Genomic DNA, 19,854 nt, shown 5'->3' on the forward strand with positions numbered 1-19,854 from the left:
AATACCATTGCCCTCGATCCCACTGTCCATTTTTTCAACAGTTTATATATATATATATCTTATATATATATATATATATATATATATATATCTATATATATATATATATATATATATATATTATATATATATTCTTTTTTTTTTTTTTTTTTTTTTGTCTGTATTTGTCAAAACTGTGCTGCACTGTTTCCCAAAACTTGTAGGTTTGGCGACGTAACGCACTGGCCAATATGCTTCCAGACATTTTTAAATCAGTTCAAGTTCACAAATCAGTTCCCTTCAGCTCCTTTCTGCTTGAGGAGAAATTATTTATTACATATCAGTGAAGAATCATACTTCATTAAATGATATGAATCGTGATGCAGAATATTTATTGTGATACACCACTATGCAGCTAATTGAAGCTCGTTGCCCTGGAATGATAAATAAATATGATATATTGTTGGTATGAATACATGGTTCACTGCATCACCCTATATTATTGCCACTATCAAAATAGTCCACTGTTAATAAATCATTTTCTCATAGTTTCTGTCACGCAAAGCAGTCCTTCAGGACCATTCCAAAGCATCATGATGTTTATTTTATTGTACTGCTTTAGTGTTTGATAAAATGCTCCTCTCCGAAATCTTTCAAGTGCAACAGAACATTGTTTCTTAATAACAAACTCATTACTCGCAGATATTATCGCTTGTGTTGTACGGAATGTATCTCTGCAATATGTTTTTCATACACTGCAGTCTCAACTGGTTTAACATTTATTATACACATACCTACATCATTAATCAAATGAGGAATGAAACCAAAGAGATTTTCCTGCAGAAGTAGAAACACCAAACTGGAGTCAGCTGAATGTTGTAACACGTGTGCTGTACTAACAAGAACACGCTCACCCAGAATATGATGAACTGTCTGTAGATTCATCTCAATGCTTAGTTAAATTAAATCGTAATTAAGAGATTCATTATTATTATTATTATTATTATTATTATTATTATTATTATTATTATTATTAGCCAAACCAGTTATAGATTTTTGCAGTGGGTTGTTAAGATTTTACAAATTGTGCGTAATCCTTGATTTTGGTTTGAATAAAAAAATAAGGAGCTGCCTTTTTTTTGTTCTTTTTATTTTTACATTATCAAAACAGAATTGTCGTCTCATTCAAGTTACAGGAAAAAAAAAACTAAAGTGATCTCGTTTTACAATCAACACTTTTCCAAGAGTTTAATTAAGAAACAGCTCAATGTAACTTTAAAAGGGCATTCCGTGATCAAAAACAAAAAGCGATTCAGCACCAATAATGGGCAAGCAGAAGGATCTTAGAGACTTCACAAGGGTCATGATATTGGGTGCCCGTGAAAACGGCTCAACCCCCTATACAGTGGTGGTACAATCCAAATAAGTCATTCTAGTGTTACTGGAGAGGCAACATTTACAGAAAACCACCACTGGAAATCCCAACTCAATTTGCAAGTGGGTCAAGACTGATGTGATAACTTTGGCCAAATCACAGAAACATTCAATTGGACAAGGCACATCAGTTTGAACTCAAACAAAATCACTGGGAACTGCACATTGCGGTCCACAGGCGAATGCGTCCGAAGCTCTGAAAATGCCCATTTGTACGACCTTTTACCCGATTGTTCTCTTTGTGGGAGAATGCCATTGGCATGGGGTAAAGCTTGAGCTGGAATAACCCTTTTAAATTAAAATCTGCTTCCTGGTTATTTATTGATTGCAACACTGCCCTGTAATAACGTATCTAATCATATATACATGTGGGATGAAGTGGGGATCTTTCAAAACCATGCATGCATTACTGAGATAAGCACATTGCATTAAAGATAGGATTTACTGAATTGACATGTTAGCTGTTATTCCTCACCTCCAGGAGGAATCTCTCCGTCTCCGAGGCTCGTCCTGATGCCACACACTGGAACGTGGCATTCTGTCCCGCGTTCACCTCCACATCCCCCAGCCGTGAGAAGTGGGGGGCTTTATCTGGGTAGACAAAAGCAGCCTTAACAACACGGAACAGGGAGAATATATAGGGATTGGGCATAGTGTTATAAATCGCCTGCCATAACTCTGTGATGCACAGCACTGATTCGAAATGAGTCGTCTATAAAGTATTTTGTTGTCACATAAACTCTGTCATGTTTCATGAGTGTTTTTAAACAATGACATTAAGAAAATAAAATGCAATTTTAGTTTTTGTTTTCTCATTACCCTTTCCCTGTTTGTGGATTTCAATTATGATGCAAGTGTACTTCTTATTTGAGAAAATCATGTATAAATATGACCTTTCAATTTTGTTGGCTCCCCCTGAGTTGGTCTGGAGTTTATAAGGGTTATAGAGTGCAAAGGTAACTGTGTTCAACACAGGAGCAACAGAACTCAGAACGACTGCAAACATCAGAAAGCAGAGCCGTTTCTGGTTTGTTGCTTAAATTCCCATATCTCTTATCATAGTGAAAGCATAGCAAGGTGAAATAACAGCACAGTGAAAGCACTGTTAACCATAGGTATGCATTGTAAAGCCCAGAGAGGCATGGTAATGCATATTAAACATGGCAAACCATGGCAAAAGGAAGAAGCATGGGAAAACTGCAAACATAATATGGTCAGCTTTTATAAGGGATATACACAGCTTGTATGAAATGGCCAGAATGTTGTGTTGTGTAATGCAGGGCTGGCAAAAGAAAACCACTATCATGAACAGGGACTTGAAGTGGAAATGTTAATCTACAGCACAAGAACTGCACACTGAAGAGGATCATGTTGAGTCTGAAATTAAATTGGACAGCTATTCAAGGTTTTGCCTGAAGGTTTATAAAACACTGTTAATATCGTGCAGCAGGACTGGCGATTTGTTCTTGTTATTTTAATAAAGAATTGCGAGGATTACATTTCGCTTGGAGACTGGATCTCATGTTCTGTGGAGTAAGACCCGTTTGGGGACAGCAGACTATTTTATTATTTATATGACTAAGCAGATGAGAATATGGATGGATGAAAGGCTTGCTGTTATATAAACAGATTGAATCTGTCTTGGGGCTTATATAAGATCATAAATAATGTATTTAAAGCAAACCAGACTGAACAAATTAATAACTAATTATGCTGTTTGGGGAAAATATGACAGAGGCAGATGGAAAGTTCCCTTTCTGAAGCACTGATTTTTTTGTTATGTAAATAGATACATAATTTATTATAAAGCTTACACCCATATTTCCGCATATACTGTATAATTACAACATTCAATTAACATGAACTCTATGTAATCTATGTAGGTCAGGGGTGTCCAAAGTTGACACTTACATTTCTGGTCTTTGTTCTAGCCCTGTTATAAATTGTTTAATTCAACCAATTAAACATCCATCTATACACTAAAGTAGTTAAACCTGGAGTGGAGCAGCCCTCCAGGGCTGTGACTGGACACCCCTGGTCTATGTTGATGAAGCAGGCTCACCTGACTGGACTCCAAGCTGCAGATTGCAAAGTTCTTGCCTCATAGGAATTCAAAAGTTATTTCACTGCACACATGCTTGACCCACTCTGGTGAGTGAACTCAATTCCCATCTACCTCCCGAGCAAATACCCATAGCAATAACAACCCTGCTGGTATCCATCCACCTCTCCTCTACTTACAGCACGGATAGTTCAGAATCAAGATGTCATCCATCCCGATGTATCCACGACGCTCCTTGGAGACTGTGGCCTCGAAAAGGACCTGGAAAGAACACAAAGATGAAAAGAAATTCAGTGTAATACCCCAATGAGGAGGAGAACTCGCAGACTACAGCTTTTCACCAGCACAACACACACAGCCAGGATTTACAGTGATACGACTGAGGGCTGCAGTATATTTTAAATAAACGTCAGCATGTATTATCTGCCTGCCTACCTACGTGTGTAAGTGCCAGGGTCTAGCTGTTATTCAGTACAGCTGGGATAGCAAATTTAATTCAATCAATTCGCAATTCCCTTCAACACTTTTAAGTTTAACTGTCATTACATGAAAACTGGTGCAAGAGTTTACTTCAACCTTGTGCTGCAAAAATAGCTATTACTGAGTTTGAACACAATAAAGTATTGCCACAGTAAACAAGTACAGAAATAAAACAAGAACATGTACGTGTAATTTAAATAAATAAATAAAACACAACAGCAAACTACCAGTAAAATAAAATATATATATAATTTTTTTTTTTTAAACTGCTTGGAATTTTTATAAACAGCTCATGAGCAGTGAAGGTCCGAGGGCATCCTTTGATCCTAAGACCAAGTCGACTCTTAGCAAGCTACTGGCCTCTGGAGGACAAAGGCCAGCCCTGCAACTGTTCGCTTGAGCTCACCATGAGCCTGGCCAACAGGGCAGAAACAATCCCTGCTGGTTTTGCCTCCCGAACCCTCAGGAGCCGCAGCTCTCTCTCTGGAATACCCAGTGAAGAGCAGCCACTTCGCACAGGCAGGATGCAAACCTGAGCTTGATTCACCCTGCACATCAGGTAGTCAGGCTTTTACCAAGCGAAGCCATTAAAACACAACAGCTTTCAGGTTCCACCCCACTGCACAAAGGACCAATGCCCTTTCTTGAGATCATATGCCATACCTTATCATCCCCCCGACTGGGCAGTGTTATCTGTAAGCAGCACGTCACATGACAGAACACTGTATGCTCTATAAAATTATCCCTCATGCGGATTCTTCTGTATTTTAATCACTTCAGCAAGTTATTGTAAACACAAACTAACATTGATCGAATGCAGATCTTCACATTTTTGCTCTGTAGTAAACAGAAACTTTTTTTCATCTAAAACTGAAAAACTGCTTTAAAAAAAAGGATGTGTTTTTGATGTACTGGCATTGTTTAGAAGATTTATTTATTAGCCAGGTTTAATTTCCTTCAAGGTTAAAAGGAAGGGGGTTGAGTTATATATGGCACAGGTCAGTGTTAAAACAGAGAGGCAAACAGTGCGAGTGGAGTGTATAATAAACAAGGGAGATTTACGCCAGAGGTGATGTGTAAATCGGCCATGCATCACAAACCACATGGCATTAGACTAGAGACCCAGGGCACCAGACAATAAAGACTGAACCTTCCTATAACCACTGGTTTAGCAAATGGGTTAAAGTAAGCAGGGCAAAGGCATGTTAAATGCACAGTAAGACCCAGCAATGGCTTTAACACAGAGAAGCATGGTAATATGAGAAGAAGCAGAGGGAAGAATACTCAGTAACACCTCTTGCCACAAATATGAATGCAAAATAGCATTAAAAAATGACGTACATTCACAGTGTGTATAGTGAAAATGTAAGTCTTTAGTACGTGTCCTTATAAGTTCAGAATTGAACGCGTTTTTTTCAACAAATATGGGTGCCTCCACTAAGCATATAGAGAAGACCAGAGGGCACTTAGACATGTTTTTACAATGCAGTGTGTGGTCTTGGCTAGCAAGCCACATCAATGTGGAATCATTGGGATACTTTTCCGACTGCACAGCATTATAGGATCAATCAGACACTAAGAACCGGACATGCATTGATGGGCCCAGTAGCTTTCTCTCATTCTTTTCTTATGTTCTTAAATCCCCCACAAAGAAAACAGAAAGCATGGCTACTCATGGTGAAGTGGGTACAAAATAATTAGAGTAAACTTCCATAAAAAGAGCCCAGCGCCAAAGACTTGCAAAGAATGCAACACATGTTGTAATTCTTCCTAATGAGACGCATTTTGCTTTTGTTAGATGTTATGTCTTGTTTAATCATCGCTGCTGTCCGCCTACACAGCTCCTAGCACTGTGCTACACATTTCAACACATTTAAAACTGGCAGAATTCCCCACCGTCTAGAAAACATTTTTTACATATTTCACAAAGACGTGGTTGTAGCTAATAAAATAGTTTCAGAAATCCCGGGGTAAAATAATTGGGCACATGACTCCAATAGAGTGGTAAACACTACTAACAGAAACAGGCAGACACTAATAGTATTCTCACAGACTGCTGCTTTGGCAGATGCATGTAAACATGTTATTAGACTGTGGGTGGAGGCTACAGGAACCTTGTTTCACAAACATTCTCACAACTGACAAACTTTCTGCATGGGTGACAAACACATTAAATGTGGCACTGCAAATTTATGAGGCTGTAACGAGATTCAGGCAATGTAAAACTTGCAGAAAAGCTATATACTAGCTGCTTGCATATCCTGGGTAGTGACTGCTGTTAAGGTGGTTTGCCTGTTGCAGTTGATAATACAGCTTTTCCCTGAAATGTTAACAAATCCGTTATTCGCTAGCACTCCTAACAGGAAGGAACCTTATCTTACTAATCTTACTATTGATGTGCCAGTAGTAAGGAATAGTGAGGGGGGTGTCACAGGAAATTGATTGAGCAGGAAATCAATGCACGAATTTCAGAATTTTTTATTATTATTTTTATTTTTTAAAAGGAAGGTTTTGTTGGGAAGTCAGTGAATATTACTGAACCCAAAACACCATTAGTTATTTTTCAGAAACAAAAAGGTGCAAATCGGTGTTTCTGCATCTAGCAGGGCAAGTAAAATATGCTTTTTGTATTCTTTAACTAAAACAAAATTATTATATAAAATAAATTATGACCATGGTTTTATCATTAAAAATGAGTTTATTGCAATTTGTTTTAAGAAAAAAATGCATGTCTGTGTGTGTATATATTTATTTATTATTAATTACTTATAAGTTTACCATAGTAAAAGCATTGTAAAGCATAGGTAAGCATTGCAAACCCCAGAGAGGTATGGTACAGCATATATATAAAAAAAAAGAACATGGTAAACCATGACAAACTACAGTGCCCCCCTTTCTAACGCTGTAGTCGTGAGCCACAATTAAGAGACTGTGTTATCTGTGTTCTGCCTTACACCAACAATATTAGTGTCAGTGCAATGGCATTATGGGGCAAATGGGAGCCTTGACTGTACCACCTTATAACCTGTTCCGCAGTGTAAAGGGCTGCCTTATAAAGGGGGAGCACTCTACAAAGAATTCATAGCATAACCATATGAAAATAGGGAAACTGCGCATTTACCATGGTAAACTTTTGAGGCATAACCCAGATTGTGCTCTACGTGTTATTTTTAGATCTGTATGTGGTTGAAAGAAATAATATAGTAGTCAATTATCCAAACTATTTGAGACTATCAATTTGTATGGCTAATCAAACAAATATTAACAACGACTACTGTACCTTTAACAATGTATAGAACACACACACACACGTACCTACTGGTGATATATAGCTAGTAACCTGTTCTACCACAATAAGCATCCAAAAATACAAAGCTTTACAAATCACTAAATTAATGCAATTCAGTAAAATGTTTCTACACTTTGATACTTGCTGTTAAGGCTTTGTAATAGCATGCATCTGAAATGAATAAAATAAAGGTTCCTAGCTGCTCAATAACAGACAGGATCTCCAGTCCTTACTGACGAAATAGAAGAACAATCAAGAACAAGGTGACTGTTTTAATTTGCTTAACTGCAACAATTTAAAAGCACACAATGCTCCAGCTAAAGTTTGGTGGTCTGAATAATTCTGCAACTTTCATTTGCCTCAGTCTGCTGGTAATTTTTTTGGCAGCTAAATCTAAGGTTTTAGCAGCAGAAGCTGTGTGCGTAATACACCACACTAATTCATCACTTGATTACAGGTGTGTTCGGTTGATTAGACAGTACAGTTGATCAAAGATAGGATAATTGACTCTACTGTACATTATTGCAAGTATGATAAACGTACACTTTTTATTTAAAAAAAAGCAAGGATTTGATTTTCTATAGGCTATGCTACCTGAAATATATGTTACTTTTTCCAAAGTCATTAATAACAGAAGGGATGAATAGTTCTGTAGATGCAACACCAGCGTGTACACACTTACTGCACAGAAGACACTGGCCAAAGTGTCTCATGTGGGATGAGATATGTGTTTTACCATATTAAGATGTTGCTAATGCAATAGGCACACATAAGAAATACACCAGTTAAATACACACGATGTGTGAGTGGGTTGAAAAGCCCACTCATTACCTCAATGTATTGTCTATCACAGTGGGATGATAGTACTGAGTGCAGCCTGAATCATTTGTTTTTTGTATTTTATAAGAGATTTATGACACTATCTTGTTTTGAAGCCTACACTGAAGAAAGGCAGAGGTGTTAATGTTACAGTAATTTCTAAATAATTTACAGCTACTTTACATGATCACATTGTTTTTTGCTAGAGTGGAAAATCCTAAAGGTAACCAAACAGATACAGAATATCTATCGCTGTGAAATATATAAGTATATATTAGTGTAATAAATACACTGTTTTTTATTTGAAACGTAAAATATACAAATAAAACAAGTGATATAAATAGTCATGATTAAAAGCTTGTGGTACAGCACTGCTTTTGACAATTAAATAAATTTGAATTATATGATTTTGTTAAAATATAAAATCACTTAACACAACTAAGCCTTGCACGATCTAACCTAGAGGTCCTATAATACAGACACACTTGTTTTTACAAATGTTTCTCATACCTTTTGAAACTTTTCTCCATGTTTTTTGTTGTGCTACTAAACTTTGGTGCGAGGGTTTAACATTTCAGTTCTTGGTAAACAGGGTGGTAAGGTAGCCCATTATGATTAAATAAAAAGCCTGATATATTCATCATGTATCCTAGAAATAAATTTAACAATGTGTCATTTTAAAAGTGTTTTATTTATTAATACATAAATTATAAAGTGAACATTCTGCAGGTTAATAGTTTTTATGAATTTATCTAATCAATACTAAAACAAAACCTGTCATTATCCACAAACCGAGACAGGGTCATTGATAAGTTCTCTGATAGAAAAAACGAATTGATGACCCACGCCATTAAAATCTGAAATTCGGTACATGTGCAGTAACAACGTGTACCTTATTTTCCAGCCTACCAGTCTCCTGTGACAATGGATCCAAAACAGGTAGTAAAACGAGAGACCCATGGGTAGACAATACCATGAGTAAACTACACAAGAGCAATACCTAGACAGTGTGGAGGAGTAATGCATTACTGTAATTCAATTACATTTTTCACGACTTATAACTAATGGTTCCTTTTGTATACAACCAACAAAATGAGGGAACACATTTTGTTTTATGTGAAAAAAATAACATTTTCGTAACATGGCTCAAGGAAATTGTGCTTCAGCAGTGCAAGTCAAACCTTACAAGTCATTGCTTTTTATGTCATCCTGTTACAAAACGAGTGTCGAGTGGGTTCGACAGCTGGATCTTCAAAGAATATTGCGAGCTGCAGCACGACCAAATAAAAAATAAACTAAAAAAATCTGTAAAATGTGAAGGAGAAGTAAAATTTTGTAACCCGCTTTTTTCAAAGTAATAAGTTAATGTAACACGTTACACTTTGGTTAAGTAACTTATAACTAACAGATTCAAAAGTAAACTACACAACACTGCATGGAACACGAGTTATGTGCACCGTTTTGAACAGTTACTTCACATGCATTGTGTACCCTTGGTCTATTCTTTCCTTTAAAAGCTTTCTGGGTTTGCCACCACCTTCACACCGGGATATGCAAATCCCCAAGCTCCTGTAGTTGGGTATTAGTAGCTCTTTTATAGAATAGAAATCACTTTTTAGAAGACATTAGAACAATTTACACATTTTACATATTTGTAAGCAATCACAATTTCACAGAAAAGGATGCAACAGAGGTCAAGGAAAACTCCCCAGAAACCAACTGTTTCTAAAGTCAAGGCTTTCAGCTGTGGCTGCTAAAATGATTGATTGAAAATGATAACAATATTAATTGAAATACCAAGGATCATATTTTAAAAGGTCTTTACTCCAAAGTGCATATTTCTGTGAAATGAAAATCAAAGTGTTTGTTATCTGGCTTATTGAAAAGAGTGTTTAGTGAAGGGCCCTTATACAGTATTACTGTCAACATGGCCTAACAGTGAATATAGAGAGGGTAGGTCCACTGGATTCTAGAATACTTTCAATCAAAGATGCATCTAATATAGTTGTACCATTCAGGGAGATGAATCACTGTTGTTTTGTATGGTTTTCAAGTCTATTTAAATGTCGACATTATTGAAAAACACTCTGGTGGACAAAAATATGTCAGACGTTATCCTTTGCACATCATCGTCCGTTTTTCTCCGACAATGTTGTGTCAATAATGAATCACCCTGTATACCATTGTATAACTGCAGCAAGGACACGGTACATCATGGCAAATATTTTCCGTAGTATTTAGAAGCAGCGAACACGGGGCTCCCGAGTGGAACCTCCAGTAAAGATGATCCATGTGGAGGGCAAGATGAGCCCTATAGCCTGGAGGTCGCCGGTTCGAGTCCAGGCTATTCCACTGCCAACTGTGGACGGGAGTTCCCAGGTGGCAAGCTTAGGTCTGCCAGGGTGTCCTTGGCTCACCGAGCGTCAGCGACCCCTGTGGACTGGCTGGATTTTGTATTGTGCTACAATCACATACTGACTCACTGAAAGCCAGGTCCATTATTAAGCATCACAGTTTCATTTCTTCTAAAGACTGCACTTGCAGTTTCATCAATGATTAGACGTTACTCATTGAGGCCCTTCACCACTTAAAAGGACGACTATCCTGTTTGAACCTGAAACACAATCACAATGCAAAATGGCTTCAGCTTGCAAAACTGGCCTCAAGAAAATGTGAACATCAGTTTGCATGATGCGTGTTGCTTTGAACCCTTAGAATTTGAGGTCTTCGTGGTTAGGAATCAAAAGAATTACTGCATTTGATTTCAGTGGAAGTAACCTCTGAAAAGTGCTCACCCCCATCTTTACACATTACAATCAATCATAAACTGTACAATAATCCATGATCAATGAAATACCATTCGTTACAAATTCTGTGTAGTGGGTGTTTGTCCTAAATTATTAAAATCCAAATCTTGTCACATCCCCATACATTTGTGCTATTATTATTATTATTATTAACATTTATTTCTTAGCAGATGCCCTTATTCAGGGTTGACTTACAGTTGCTACAAAGTATCACATTACAAAACATCACATTACAGATAAGAGCAATTATAAAATACAGTAAATGCAGTAGTAGGATGCAAGTTCTGATAAAGTTGAGTGCTATCAAGTCCAGTTTAGTTGAGAGTTGTGAGGTTTACAGATGCTATGGTGAAATAAAGACATACATGTTAAGATTTAAAAATATATGTCCTGCTTTTCCCGTCCATTAAGTAAATAAAAAATGCACAAACAATGCTTCATCTTCCAGACATCTGAGAAAAGACAGACAACCTGAAGCGCTGTAGACAAAAGATCTATCCTCTCGTGTGCTGGTTCGAAGATTTCCCGTTAAAAACACTGCAGACAGGTGTCAATTTTAATTTGCCTGGTTAATGAAACACTTGGAGGAAGCCTTTGTAGTCTCATTGGTGAGAGGAATGGATGGACCCCCAGGAGACACAGTGTAATTCTGCCTCTCTTCCCAGTTCAGCTCAGCAGCTAACAAGGTGATAATCGATACAATTCCCAGGTGATTATCCGGTTGACTGATGTCTGCCAGCTAAAGAAAAGTCCACTTCCAAGCTAGTATTGGTGGCCCGAGGGGCTAGTACAATGGAGCTCTGTTCTAGGTCTAAAGCTCAGTTTCCATGTATTGGTCATGTAATACAACTACACAGTCAGCACTTCATTACCATGCTTACTATGCAGTCCTGGACACAAGGCTACTGCTGAATACATCAAGCCCAGGGATAGCAGCTGATCAGATGCAAGAACGTGTGCAGCAGAGTGCAGTTGAATCACACCGTATCTGTAGGTAAGCAGCACTGTAGATATTTCACTCTTACAAAAACTATTCTGCAGTACCACTGTAATATTTTGGGGAAAGTAACTTACAGTGTTCTAGCGGAGTATCTACAGTACTTATATTGCTAACCAAATCTCTGTAGAATAAATTCAGTACTAGCATACTACAATAATCACTGTGCAAAATAGTTAAGTTTACATCAGTTCATTGTGCTAATGCTACATAAATATGATAGTGTTTGTGTAAGGGATGACATGACAACTTATCTTGACTGTTGTCAAACAGTTTCATATGAATATCAAACCATTAAAACACAAATGTCTCTTAGAAAAGTTTGCACACCAGTTCCCCCATGCTTTTCCTGGAATCACATTATGCACTTAACACAGTCTGCCATGTTTTTAATGGGCTATGCAATGCTTTCCTATGCTTTACCATGCTTAATTACACTTTGCTATGGTAAACTTTGATAAGCGTATAATGTATCACTTATATTACATCTAACAGGGCTTGGTAAATGGATGACATTCCTAAATACTGGTATATCTGAATTAAGATTTTAAAAATGTGTATATTTCAGGTACATTTTTCATACAGGACAGAATAAACATTCTGAAAGTCTGCTCCTTTAAAATGTCATTACATTTGGAATGACATTAAAACTAAAGAAATCTGTTGCACAAGAGTACCCTGTGCCTCTATTTTAAATTCTAAGAAATTGTCATTTTTTCCAGAAAGAACTGAATAGAAAAGATCACAGTATGAAGTAAAGGCAACAACCTAATACAATGAAGCCCTTACCTGGTTTTCTTTGGAGGTCTCCCACTCACAAATTAAACCAGGATTTGCTTCTCAACTAACACTGTTGTTACTTAGCTGCTAAGATCTGACCAGGTCAGAAGCCAAGGTGGCTAAACTGAACCCAAACAGGTTTCCAGCTATAATGCTCTAAGCTTTTGGTTTGAAAGAAAGAGACTGCGGTACTGTTACAATGCAGTGAGCACTGATAAAAGAAAACCAGAGAGACTTCCTGCTAATGTCTCCTCTGGGCTTTATTCAATCTGAAAGCAACACGCTGTTTGCAAACTTTGCTGTACCTTTAAGACTGCAATAAAACAGATTCAATACGGTTCCCATTGCTTCACAGTCCTCTCACGTCTGATAGCATCTCTAATATTTGATCAAACGTTCTCTGACACACAAGCCAATAATACAGAAGGCAATAAAGTGGAACACGAACTCCAGCAAGGACTTCAACGGAAATATCTGACTTCAAGGTTTTTTTTTTTTTTTATTGTTTTACTGCAATATTGTATTGATAATATGGCACCCTCAGGATAACAAAACTGCTAACAATATATAACTGATAACAAAATGCTAACACTTAACAGTACACTCAAAATCAGTGTATATTTCAAGTAGTGAACTTTGATTTATCAATGATTACAGAACAGTATTACTGACCCAACTTAAATTATCAGGGACCTGCGCAGAACTCTAGTCCCGTTTCACACAACGTGGTTGACAACACTTTCTGTGGGGGGTGTTACTGTTTGCTTTCTGCATGAGCTATTAAATATCTTATTAATTATAAGTTTTACATTATGTGCATGTGTCTTTTATAGCGAAGTTTTTAACAACTGAAAGACAAGATGGATGCACTCTACCCAACATTGCAAAGTTTTGTCAGTCTTTTCATCTCTTTCAAATTAACTCAATGGATATCTGTGCTTTCTAATACACACATATGCACTGAGCTGTGCTGAGGCCTGGCCCAAAGTCAGTTTAAATCTTGTGCTTATATGATTGTGTTACAGGTGTAGGAGATGACATTCTGCATAAAGTATTAATTATGTATTTGATTATGAGTCTCTTTACTTCTATGTTAAAGTTTTATTTTCATATTTTGGTACAGCTTAAAGCACATGTGACTAGCTAAGCAAGACATTTGCAGTCTCTCGTATCTTGGCGTCTGGGCAGAGAGCCAAAGTTAGCAGGTGTCTAATCAAGATGTGTAGAGGAGTGGAGACACTGTTAAAACAGAACACCACAAACAAAAGACTAGTTGAAACAGTTTCTAACAGATTAGGTTAAGTCTGTAAAATGCTTAAATGTGATACACTATAGAATGTTATAGATTTGGGCGAGGTTCCCCCCTTACCAGTGTTGAAGGTATGTGATAGCAGGGTGGAGCCATACTGACTGGAAGAGAGTATAAGAAATGGGGTGGAAATGCTAATATATTCATAGTATTTAATGTAATGTTTCTGTTTGAATCGTCAGTCAATTCTTTGATTTGACTCCATGGACGTCTGTGTTATGATGCAAACATATACATTAGGGCATGCTGTGACCTGCGCGTCTTTGCTTGTTTGTATCTAATGTTTATACGATTGTATTAACTGTATTTTCTTTTATGCAAAAAAATATTTGATTAAAAAAAAATCAATTGTCAAATTTATTTCCCTACAGATGTATTCTTTTCTTACTTTTTTAATTACACTTACAATCTCATCACTGTTGATACAAATTAAAAGTTTATTGCGTTTGTAGTAAACTATCAAAATTCACTAATGAATAAAATACATGAGGTGATGACAACATACCAATTGGTTTAATTGCTGCTGGGAGTTTTCATCTGTGTGAAAGCGACTCTAATAATGATCTAATTAATGCTTTGTGGATGTCTCTTCACCTCAAACTACCACGGAAATATATTAATAAACAAGGTCTGTCATTTTTTAATTATTTTTTTTTCATGAACTGATCTACACAAGGCTGTCAGCTTCAAAGTGATTCAACAGACAATTTAACTTGGGACAGTAATATATAAAACACAGTACCTGAACAATGGTAATATTCCCAAACTGGTCAGTTAGATTTGACTCCCCCCACAAGTTATTTTGTTGACTTTCCTTGGAGCTGATGCAGCATGTAAACAAGAGGTCGGGAATGATATGTGAACTCAGGTTACAGGTAAGCATTTATTGGAAAAGGATTCAAACCTGCATCCTCTTTTTGTAGCCGGTTATCAATGAACAGGTTTGTCAGTAGCACACATCCCTGGCCATGACTGTAAATCCAATAGCAGAGCCAACACTTTGATGAAAAGTTGAGGTCCATGACGTATATCATCAGTACACACATAATAGTAGAGAATTCGAATTAGTAATGAAATGTTAAAAGCACAGTTTGATAATGTGACATACAGACAGATGGATGAAAAATCATGCAGACACTCCCTGTATCTCCAGGATCTGATATTCTCAATAATCTTAACTAAATAATGTTAATACCAACTTCCATGACAACTGGATAAGCGGTTCTCCAGATATATGCAACAATCGAAGTATGACACATACATATTCCAATACATCCCCTTAGAGGAGGATAACAACTCTCTGAAAGCCTACTATGCTGGAATTCTCATCTGTCAGCATCTACATTTTGACATTCTACAAACTGTACACACAATGAATGTATTGCTAGAATGACTTGCTTACTAAATATCTTGAATAGGTAATCGCCCAGTACCTTTTCTTGGCGATCCCACCCCTTTCTGACCAATCCTTAAAAAAACGTTCAACAGACAACACAATTAACTGTTTCGATTATGCTCCCCCGTCACTGTCTGTCTTGGCATGGAAATAATATAAACTTGGACAGTCTACCCTGTTTGTGATGCCATAATAGAGCAAGTAAGACAGCTAAGTAGAAACTTCAAGGCTCTATTTCAGTTACAAATCATTTATTCACCATAAACTAATGCTGTGACAAAAGAAAAAAAAAACAAAACATTCCTATCTGAATCTGTTTTTGAAGGCTGCTACAGACACTCAGAAGCAGACCTCGCATTCTAGTCTATGCTGACGACCCTAACCACCGATAACTGGTTCTTCATAATTCGAAAACAAATACAACACAATAAAGATGCTCATTAAATATTGAAAACCTGCAATTAGTTTGGTAGAATACAAAGCTATCCGCTTTAAGTAAATAAGTAAAATAAGTGATTCCTTGCTGCAGGCTTACATTTACGCTGGATACGATAAAAACACTTTTCTTGAAAGATATTTTAAATTTGTAATGACGATGCTTAGTAGTAAATAACTAAATGATTGTGTGGCTGGGTTGCTTTGACTGAGTTCTCCTTCAGCTCTAGTTGTCCGTCACAGATATATCTATTGAAGGCTTTTTCAGACAAAGTGTTTTATATTAGTATGTGTCAGAACTATCTAGTGCACAGCTGTGTCTTTTCAGCTCAGAAGCAGCTGATCACTAGATGTCTCTTACTTCAATAAAGACATTTTGGCTGATCTAGCCTTCGTTACATCCGTCAACAAAAACCGAAGGGCAGCTCATATATAAAACATATTCAAATATTGTAATTTGTGCAATAAGAATGACTGAGAATGGTTTGGAAATCATGTCAAGTAATAATAAATGAATAAATATTTACAAAATAATTTGAGGCCAATTAGACTAAGTTAAATAGGTGCAGTTTCTCTGAATAGGCATTGAGCTCATGCCTTGTCCTAATGTCACCTATCAAAAGCTCTGAAGTGTGAAATTCTTCTAACACATTCAATAATAGGCTTCCCAAAGTAAAGGCCCACAGAGATGCCACTTTGTGTCAACTGTGATGGTTGAGTGATATTTGTCCACTAGGAATTAGGCTGATGGAACCAGTTTTACACAGGACCAAACAGCTACCAGTCACATTTAAATGACTTCTGGTCCTAACCGACCTTGTTGGAAATAAACCACCAACTGGAAGGTGAACACAAACATCATCAATCAATCAATAAATAAATAAATAGAAACATTACACTGGCATTTAAAAAGGCCAGTCATTCAAGAAAAATCTACTTTGATAGAGAGGACACCAGAGTTGACATGACTAATCTCATCCCATGTGTGCAGTGGAGCCCCTTCAGCACTAACCACATCACACTGAAATCAATGGCAATTAAATTAATTAACAACTGCGTCACCCTGCTGTAGCCTTCAAATGTCACACGATTTTCCAACTAATTTATGCAGCAAAGAGAACCCTTCTGTTAGGAGTATCCAAAACAAAAGCAACTTCACATTTCTGTCACATTATCAGTAGGTTTCAAAGACTACCTTACCTAAGTTAACAGTAGGTATTCCAGGCTTGGTGGTAATCATGAAAACAGCCAACCATACCAGCTGCTGTTGCCACGCTGCAGCCCAGTATTTTCTTCAAGCCCTAATCTACTCGAAGTCAGTACCTACACTCCATCCACTAAGCTGCTTAAACCCACTACCTCCCACACTGCTTTCTTAGCCACCAAGCTACTCCAACCTACAGCCTTCAATGCCTTGCACTTTTACACTGCAGTCCTGCGCTTTCTCTAAAATCACTGAACTACTCATTCCCCCTACTTTCCACACTGCAGCCCAGCACTCTAACCACAAGCTGCTCAAACCCACTGTCTTCCACACTATAGCTAGACACCTACGTGCAGTACTGCCCCCCATCTGGACAGTTCTTTAGATATTTTTCAAGGGGAGCAATATACATGTGTTTTCAAATTATCTAACAAAAGTTTATCAATTTTGCCTCAACAGGGTTGTGCCCTCCTTTGTTGGAAAGTTTGATTGATAAAAAAAAAAAAAAAATTGATTAGTTCTGTGCTGCTGTTATCCCTGTTTGAAAATGTCAATATCGAACGTCAACTCACCACTGCAAACCCCGTACTGAACAGGAGAACTGAAGATCAACAGCTTATCTACATTTCCACTGTCAAACTTAAAACAGGTGTAAACAAAAATGTTGGAACTTTATAAAAACGACCAAAACAACAACCACCTACCTGCGGGAAAGAGGTGATAAATAATTGTTTTGAGGAGTTTCTTGCCAGTTTTTTACATTTATTCGTCTCAGACAATTTCACTTCACACTCAAGATAGTGCCCCAAATGGCAAGTTCAGTTCTGGATTATTTTGTTATGAACCCCCTGCCCCTTAGCGATCTGCCATACCTGGTACTCATTTGGCCAGAAGGTGCTCACGGCCAGCTCCACCTGGTGCCACTGCCGCCCATGTGAGCCCGAGATGTTCCAGACAGAGCTACCCAGTGGGCCATTGTTAACCCGGACGAAAGCATGCAGAGCTCCGGGGCTGTGCCCATCCCGGCTGTACAGGAAGTAGCTGAACTGGACGCAGTGCGTGTCATTCTCACTGAGCCTCTGCAGGAGCAGCCGGGCACGCTGCCCTGAGGCATGCTGGGAGGAGTTCACCATCATGTAGGAGCCTAGAACCAGAGGAACAAGGAAGAGGGTCAAAATCGAGCAGCAGCAATTAAGTCAGTAAAGTTGTCAGATTATTATTTATTTATTTGACAGATGTCTTTATCAAAGGTGACTTACAGGTGTTATGGGGCACTAAAGGGTTACAATGCAAGGTCAAGATTTAAATACAGTATAGTTTACAGTAAGTGCAATAAAATGAGATGCAACAAATTAGAATTATAACAATTTATATTTCCAATGACATAGTAGTGCAGTAATGCAAGGATGGTGCATCAGCTGAGGAGTGGTGTAACGTGGTGCTTAGGTTAGGTGAATACAGCACATAATAGCAGGGGTAGATCCAGGACACCAGATCTTTGTCAACTCCTCTATAAAGACTTCAATCAAGCCCCCTTTATTTTTCTTTGTGTTATGCTAAATATACATGGTTTTCTTAACCTATCTCTGTAGCTTATCCCTTTAAGACCTGGAATATGTCCTGGTCTTGGAGAAATGGCTTTCTAAAAAGTTTGAACATTTCTTCTGAGTTTTTTTTTTTCATTTAAATAAAATGTAACTCTAAAACAACATTGCAGTCTTGCCCTCCCTTCATTCACTACTGAAGGGAGACACATGGCTTTCTTTCAAAGCACTGCATGATTGATATATGGTATTTATTCACCTGACTGCACTTATGTTTAACCTTACATGTTTTTACACTGCTGAGCGATTGTAATGTTTCTATGCTCAATTACCACTGGCAATGTAACACTACTTAGAAATACACATGAAGGCAGGTGAAAAAAAAATAATAAGGTACCAGTAACACATTTATTCAATATTCATAAAACTGGCCTGAAGGGCAGTAAAATTGCTCCTTTTAAAGATTTATAAGATATTTTTTGTTTAATTCAAGTATTGCTGGACAGCAAAATAACAATGTAGCACTGTACATAATTTATCATGGAAATTTGTATAAAATACTCTCAGGTGGTGGGTCTAATAAGCTTGGTATACTGTACTTTGATAATCTTGGGGTGGCAGTGTGACACCATATATCAAAATCAATACAGTGGGGCATTTCAAATGGTCATACTGCACTTACAACAGTTTAAGTTTGCAAGTGAATTTGAAGCATTGACCAACATCTGACCCTCTGTGTAAGTGACACATTAGGGACCTACCAAGCTTAGGACACTAGTCACTACACTTTGCAGAAGCAAACAGGAGTTACAGCATGCAGTAATTCAAGCAACTCAGTGTCTGTTTGGAAGTAGCATTCAAGATTAAATACATTTTCTGGTGTTTAGCATTGCTTTTGGTGTACTCTGAACCTGTATGTTTTGTATTGGTGTGTGAATTTAGTGCTAATGCTTGGTGAGGGACAATGGTAGTGGCTAGTCAGGCACAATGCTGGTGTATAGAATTCTGACACAATATTATTGTAACCGGGGGGTCATAATCATTTTTCTATGGGTTATGTTTTAAATACTATCTAGGTCTGTGGTTGGGCTTCTAATTCCGGTTAATGGCTGTAGTGTCCCATTAGTTTAAACTTTACTGAACCTGCTGTTTTTTGAAAGTGGTGCCTCTGCATTTTGCTGTGACTTTAATAAATACTTTGTATAACGGAACCGCCTGCACTGTTTATCTGTAACCTTTACTCCCAATTGTTCTGACATTTTAGATCAGCTTTTTTAAAAAAACTTTTATGCAGGAATGTTTGCCAGGAGAAAGATAAC

The 19,854-nt window shown here is 37.4% G+C and overlaps 1 protein-coding gene across 4 annotated transcripts in view; it reads right to left on the minus strand.

Moving 5' to 3' along the window:
* Positions 1-19,854, minus strand: part of ptprub (protein tyrosine phosphatase receptor type Ub) — a 167,360-nt gene that overhangs the window by 79,058 nt on the left and 68,448 nt on the right. For all 4 annotated transcript variants that reach the window (XM_041234002.1, XM_041234001.1, XM_041234005.1 and 1 more), the window contains exons 3-5: positions 17,864-18,135; positions 3,655-3,736; positions 1,889-2,004 (exon numbers count right to left, since the gene is read on the minus strand). In XM_041234002.1, the coding sequence (XP_041089936.1) occupies positions 1,889-2,004; positions 3,655-3,736; positions 17,864-18,135 (470 nt within the window). The remainder of the gene's footprint in view (positions 1-1,888; positions 2,005-3,654; positions 3,737-17,863; positions 18,136-19,854) is intronic.

Source organism: Polyodon spathula, chromosome 32, assembly GCF_017654505.1.
Source record: "Polyodon spathula isolate WHYD16114869_AA chromosome 32, ASM1765450v1, whole genome shotgun sequence".
Classification (NCBI taxonomy): Eukaryota; Metazoa; Chordata; class Actinopteri; order Acipenseriformes; family Polyodontidae; genus Polyodon; species Polyodon spathula.